Source organism: Solanum dulcamara, chromosome 7, assembly GCF_947179165.1.
Source record: "Solanum dulcamara chromosome 7, daSolDulc1.2, whole genome shotgun sequence".
NCBI classification, from domain to species: Eukaryota; Viridiplantae; Streptophyta; class Magnoliopsida; order Solanales; family Solanaceae; genus Solanum; species Solanum dulcamara.
The window spans coordinates 24,666,108-24,673,456 of record NC_077243.1 but is presented as its reverse complement, the minus strand read 5'-3'; the positions used below and the strand labels follow the sequence as shown (position 1 = coordinate 24,673,456).

General features: G+C 31.5%; 1 protein-coding gene across 1 annotated transcript; it reads left to right on the top strand.

The window, feature by feature from the left end:
* Positions 1 to 3,781: 3,781 nt before the first annotated feature.
* LOC129894481 (putative glycerol-3-phosphate transporter 1) lies at positions 3,782 to 6,671 on the top strand. The gene is made up of 3 exons (XM_055970194.1): positions 3,782 to 3,938; positions 4,621 to 5,697; positions 5,788 to 6,671. Exons 2-3 carry the CDS (start codon positions 4,695 to 4,697, stop codon positions 6,348 to 6,350), a joined length of 1,566 nt encoding a protein of 521 aa, XP_055826169.1. The 5' UTR covers positions 3,782 to 3,938; positions 4,621 to 4,694; the 3' UTR covers positions 6,351 to 6,671.
* The last annotated feature ends 678 nt before the right edge of the window (positions 6,672 to 7,349 follow it).

Below are 7,349 nucleotides of genomic sequence, written 5' to 3'. Positions count from 1 at the left end.
AAGATCATCTATTTATGGATAATATCTTAATATAAGGGATGATTGGTTCTTTAAATCAATTACTAATCTAATTAATGGGATTAATTTGGTTAAAAAAATAACGGTTGTGAAGTTGAAGATTCAAGCCAAAAAAACAGAGCATAAATTGAAACCAACTTCGATTTCAATTTTTTTTCAGTTTTGGTGATACATAAGTTATGTATCTGATACATCAATTGTTAAAAAAATCAATTGTTATGTCAATGAAGATTCAAGCTAAAAAACAGAGCGTCGTCTCGAATGAAAAAAACAGAGCATCAATTCATACCGAATTTGATTTCAGTTATTTTTTCACTTTTGCTGATACATAACTTTAGCTATAGAATAGTTAATGCACATCAGCTATTTATGGATAAAAGATTGGCTCTTTATATCAATTACTAATCTATTAAAGAAGGCGACAGTTATGTACGTGAATTTTAAAAATTAATGTATCGGAATCATTAAATATTGAGAAATGAGAATCTGATACATGTGCATGATGTATCATAATAAATAAAACTTGATTCATGTATCAGAATTCACAAAATGTGACACTTATGAATATTATACTCGATATAAGTTTGATACAGCAGAAATATAAAACATAAACTTTGATTTTATATTCGATTTTGACACCAGAGAAAAACATAGTAAATATGATGTATGGAAATATTAAAATATATTAAATCTGATACATTACAGTTTATGTATCAGATACATTAAAAGAATCAGAATCACCTAAAATGTTTACTATAAAAAAAAAACTACTAGACATCAATCAGTTCTCCTTGGTTTGGAGAGATGTCTCTCCTAGTTTTTTTTGGATCGTCGTTATCGCTAACATAACCATCCATGACCTTCTGACAACAATATCTCCACCTATTGATGATTCAAAATCATCAAGAAAATTAGCCCTATATGCCGTTCCGAATCTCAATGGGTGGGACGGGATCTTCTTGATGACGTATTTCATTCTCTGCATTGACATGAAAATGGTTAAATACAACTTGAACTTTATACATAAATACGATGTATCATATGCATTAAAATATCTGATGCATGAGATGAAAATCTGATACATACAGAAGATGTATCAGAAACAATTATATATTATATTCTGATACATAAATGTAGAAGTATAAGAATCATTAAAACTTGAAACATCAAAAAATGACACTTACACATGATGTATCAGAAATAGTAAATCTCCAAAAAATTGCATTTGAAAAAAATATTATGTATCTGATACATAAATGTATATGTATCAGAATCATTAAAACTTGAAAATAACAAATACTGAGACTTAAAGATGATGTATCAGAAATAATAATTCTCAAAAAATTGCATATGAAACAGACATTATGTATCTGATACATAAATGTAGATGTATTAGAATTATTAAACTTGAAATAACAGAAACTGGGACTTAAACATAATGTATCAGAAATAGTAAATCTCAAATAATTGCATTTGAAAAAGACATTATGTATCTGATACATAAATGATATGTATCAGCTTCGTTAAAACTTGAAACAACATAAAATGACACTTAAACATGATGTATCAGAAATAGAAAATCTCCAAAAAAATACATTTGAAAAAGACATTATGTATCTGATACACAAATGTATATGTATCAGAATCATTAAAAATTAAAACAACAGAAACTGACACTTAAACATGATGTATCAGAAATAGAAAATCTCCAAAAAAATACATTTGAAAAAGACATTATGTATCTGATACATAAATGTATATGTATCAGAATCATTAAAAATTAAAACAACAGAAACTGACACTTAAACATGATGTATCAGAAATAGAAAATCTCCAAAAAAAATTCCTTTTAAAAATACATTATGAATATGTATCAGAATCATTAAAACCTTCACAAAATTTTTATTCTAAAACAAAAAACTTAATTGAACACATACCTTTGGGAGATTAGGGCGTGTTGTAACCCCTTCAATTTTGTTGTCTATTTCTTTGGGTGCATGTTTAACTATAGCTTTCGACTTCAATTTCTCACGTAGCTTATTCATCGCTGTTGGATCGTTACGATGTTTGGATCTAACTTCGTCGTAACCTTCCCAAGACGAATCAGAACCAGGAGAAACAAGAATTCGTTGATTTTTAGTGGACTGTTTGAGACTATGAACGGATTCCATTGAAGGTATGAGAAACAAAAACAGAAAGATTTACAGAAGAAAACAAATGATAAAAATTTAGAAGATTTTTTAAAGATTTTCAGAAGAAATCAAAATATACAAATTTTAGGAGAAATCAGATTGAATGAGGATGAAGTAAAATTCCATATAAGGAAAGATTGAAATATACCTTATTTGGAACCTTGAAATTGATTAACAGTTGAAGAGTAACAAATTAACTAGAGCAAATTAGGGCAAGAATAAAAGAATAGGCGGATGTATCAGAGAGGTATAGAGAGAGAAAGGAAAAAGAGGAAATTTGGAAATTTTTTGGTGTATATGAGAATAAAAGTAAATATATTAGGGGAATATGTGTAAAAGGGTAATTTTACCAAATGTTAAACGTTATATTTTTATTTGAATATTTTGTTTTTCTAGATTAAAATATGAAAGAAGAAAAAAACAGTGAGAGTAGTTTGTAAATTTTACTCATGCGCCACATTTGTCAAAGATGGATGGGGATGAAGACAAGCTGCTTTACTCTCTCCAATCCGTTCATTTTTATTTATTTATATTTAATTTGACATTATTTAATAAATATTAATTAATAAAATAATAAAATTATTATATTACTTTTTAAAATATAATAAAATTTAATATTTTTTAAAAATAATTATAATAAAAAATAAATAATTTTTAATTTTCTGAATTGAATAAATAAAAATAATAAATAAGGACACAATTGTTAGAATTAATTAGGACACACAACTCATTGCTTGCACAACTCGATTTCCCCGTAGATAAGAATGACAAAAATAAATTTATCAATTTAAACATATAGTTTTTACTTTCATTTAGAGCGTCACGTTTTTCTATTATTCTTTTTGACTATTCATATTTTTAATTTCAATATATTGCTTCGTATAGCTTTTTTTTTCCAAGTTAGTAAATTATTAAAATATAACATCTTTCTTAAAAAAATATTTAACAACATAATTGAAGACTACTTTCCACTATTACCCATTTCACTATTTTTAAATTATTCTACTAAAAATGTAAAGTAGTTAAAGAATCTTATTAAATGAAGAACAAATATGGAAAAGAAATCATAATTTTCTTAAACTATAAAAAAATTCTAACAATTCATTCATTTAATATGAATTAAAGGAAATAGTGTTAAGTATATTATATCTGTCATGTAAAAATAGAATTAAAATGTCCTATTTCAACCTTAACATAAAGTTAATCGTTAATAAATAAATAGATACTCTTTTGCTTCCTTGTTAATTTTGAATGTTCGATCATCTAGAAAAATCAATCAACAAAATTATATAGCTCCAATTTCTTGAAATATTTGACATAGTAAATGGTGGTCACAGTCAAATAATTTTTGTGGGTCTGTTAAAAATAAATTAAGGAGCTGTCAATTATCAAAGGGGCAAAAATGTAATTAGCATATCATCAATCTACTAAGAAAGGGACAAAAATGTCAATTAACACCTAATCAAACATCGCAGCTAAAAAAAGGTTATGGGGATAATATTGTCATTTTAGAATTCAACTTGTGTTATAGTCGTCCGCTTTAAATGCAGCAACCTCAGTTCATCTACTCTCAGCTTTTGCTGAGCCTATTTTTATCAATTCCTCAAAAACAATTTACTATATTTGTAGATACATATATTTCTTCCTTTCATCATACATTTCAAACCAGAAAGATTTTACTGTTTACAAAGAGAAGCAATATTCTTCTGATAATTCACAAAATACAAGGTTAGCTTTCGATTTTTTCTTATTTTGATTACTGTTTTTTTTCTTCATATTGTTAGCAAATTATCTATCTTTTGATCTTTTTTCGTGAGTTCTCGGGTCGGCAATTTTATTTATGGGAATATTTCTAAAAATTGCTTGTTTTCATGAATCTTCTTTTTAGTTAATTTTAAGAAGAAGAGAGAAAAGTTTGTCTTCTTTTATTGATTTGGTTGGTGAGCTGTTGTTGTTCTCGCAGAATTACGCAATTTTGACAAATTAAACAGTAGTTAGTTTTTCGTCTTTGTTGTTCTGTGGGTCAGTTTCGAGTAATTGCATATCAAATTCCCGGGGAGATGAAGAACGATTGTTTCGGTGATAATAGAATTTTATGTTTGAATTAGCTTCTTATGTAATCCAATTAAATTCTAATTAGCATAATTTTAAGAAAAGTGAAATACTTTATTTGAACGAATTTTAAAGATTTTCTTTGAGATATTTAATGGGTTCTGTTTTCTTTTTCTGTTCATTTGGGTTTAGTAGCTAGGTTAACAATATAGAAATTCGAATAAACCCCACACTAATTAAACTTTAGATAATCGAATTCCTTTTTATCAAGTGTATGATTTTGTAGATAACTGAATTTATAGTTAAGCAGTTCTCTGGTTTTGATCTTGAATTTTCTGTCTTGTTTATCTTGTTACAGGAAGTTTTCTTGATCTGTAAAAGAGGAATTGTTTTTTAATCTTCCTCTTAATCAGTTTCGTTGCCTAGCATCTGATGGGATCTCTACCGGAGCCAATTATGGAAGAAACTTACAGCAAGCCCCCGGGAATTAGGGTCATGGAGAGGGCAAAGAAGTCAACCCTCTCTTTCAAGACATATCAAGCTATTGTCCTAATTGTAACATTTTTAGCATATACAAGTTACCATGCTACTAGAAAAACTACAAGCATTGTTAAAAGTGCTTTGGATCCCCAGTCCCCTGATGTTGGTTTAAAGTTTCGGTGGCAAAGGCGTAATGCCACTTATGAGCAAAATCAAAGTTCAAGACTTTCTTGGATGCTTAAAGATGGTTGGGTACCATTTAACGGCCCTGATGGTACAGCGATGCTTGGTGAACTTGATGTGTCTTTCCTTTTTGTATATGCCATGGGAATGTATTTCTCTGGGCATGTTGGTGATAGGATGGATCTTAGAATATTTTTGACAATAGGAATGGTGGGAACTGGTTTATTCACTGCCCTTTTTGGAGTTGGATATTGGGCAAATGTACACATCTTTTATTACTATCTAGTAGTCCAAATGATGGCTGGATTGTTCCAGTCCACAGGATGGCCTTCAGTGGTTGCAGTAGTGGGGAATTGGTTTGGGAAAAAGAAGAGAGGACTTATAATGGGTATCTGGAATGCTCACACCTCAGTCGGTAACATTTTAGGTTCTTTGGTTGCTTCACTTTTTTTGAAGTATGGATGGGGTTGGTCAATGGTTGTTCCTGGTGGTCTTATTGCTGTGGTTGGCGTGGTGGTATTCCTTTTCTTGCCGGTTCATCCTGAATCTGTGGGAGCTAATAAGGATGAAGATGAAGTGTTCTCTCCCAGAAAAGAAGGCGAGGAAGTAACTGAGCCTTTCTTGAGATCAGATAGAGAAGAGGAATCAGCCGTGGGTTTTATTGAAGCATGGAAGATTCCAGGGGTGGCGCCATTTGCTTTTTGCCTTTTCTTTGCAAAGTTGGTAGCATACACATTTTTGTATTGGCTGCCTTTCTACATTAGCCACACAGGTATACTGAATTGCAGTCTTTTATATCAGTATTTTCTCACACCATATATGTGTTGCTCTGAACTCTTTGTACCTGTTGATATTTTTGCAGCTATAGAAGGAAAGTATTTATCCAATGAGGAGGCTGGAAACTTGTCGACATTGTTTGATGTTGGAGGAGTAGTAGGTGGAATCCTAGCAGGTTACATATCTGACCGCTTAGATGCCAGAGCTATAACTGCTGCCAGCTTCATGTACTGTGCTATCCCGGTTCTCTACTTCTATCGCAGCTATGGACATGTCTCCATGACCATAAACATCATCCTCATGTTGATCACTGGAGTATTCGTGAATGGGCCTTATGCATTGATAACAACTGCTGTTTCGGCTGACCTGGGAACACACAGCTCTTTGAAAGGCAATTCACGAGCGCTTGCAACTGTCACCGCCATTATTGATGGCACTGGCTCAATTGGAGCTGCCATTGGGCCACTTCTTACTGGTTACATTTCAGCTAATAGCTGGAGTGCTGTATTTACAATGCTCATGGGATCAGCTTTTATAGCTGGTTTGTTTCTAACCAGGCTTGTTGTAGCTGAAGTGGGTGACAAGATTCAACAATTAGGATCCCAAGGATCATCACCTCGATCAAGGTCCCCTGACCTTCTAGTGTGAAAAAAATAATTGTTGTATTCTTTTATTGCTTTTTTGTGAATACATTTCGAAGCCTCGATTCGAATGTTGGCCTAGGATCACAGAGATAGAGAATTGGAGATGCATTTCTTGTATAAAGTCAAGAAATGAGAGTGAGTTTAGAAGGGGGCAAAGTTGCTGATCACTCCCAATATCATGAAATTGCAAATTCGACATGTACATTCTTGTGTGCCAGAAAAGGATCAAATACATCATTTTAGTGTAGTGGGAACCTGGGTTGTTGGGTGTTTTGTACATCATCTTCTTTTTTCGATTGAATAAAGCCAGTGCTTCCTCCCAAAATTTCAGACAGTGAATTTTCTTATATTTGAAAAATTGAAAAACAATTATTGAAAGTTGTATCCATCTAAAATAATGGCTATGGTGGGGCATTTAACTCATTGAATTTCTCATCTTTCGCATCTATTCCTGATTGAACAGCTGACAAAGTTGCGCTGCTATTCTCTTAATGAGTGAGAAAGCGTGTCAAGTAATGGAAATTATTGAAGCTTTCATCTTGTTGCAAAAGAAGGAAAAAAAGATTTTTAAAAAATCGTATATTCTTAAAATATTCTCTTCGCAATAATATAGGACATTAAATTAGTTCTCACAGAAAGAGGTCTTGAGTCACCAAAGAAAGACCAAACTCTCTCAGACCATCTGATTTGTATGGCCATATATTTGAATAGTGTAACCTTGATATGGTAGCGGGTAGCCTTCTAAACAAGACAAAGCATAAAAGTCTTTGTCTCGACTAAGCATAGTGTTTCTGCACTAATATTTATGTTTGGAAATTTTCAACTTTCTCGTAACAAATTCACAATTCTCTCTTAATCTCCCGCTTTTTTTACGCCATGGTAACTCGATGCTTACCATCTTAGGGTTGGAGGTGGAGGATACTTACTATCTGAGCAACCCCTCTTGTCTTTGTCATTCAAGTTGTGACGCTTTAGTTTTGTTTAGTTAAGTAAAAATCATACC

What these genes read in the sequence shown, in the direction of transcription:
- LOC129894481 (XM_055970194.1), top strand. Translation starts at nt 4,695, where the DNA reads ATGGGATCTCTACCGGAGCCAATTATGGAAGAAACTTACAGCAAGCCC. An exon ending in TTTCTACATTAGCCACACAG is followed by an intron (nt 5,698 to 5,787) that starts GTATACTGAATT and finishes ATATTTTTGCAG; the next exon opens with CTATAGAAGGAAAGTATTTA.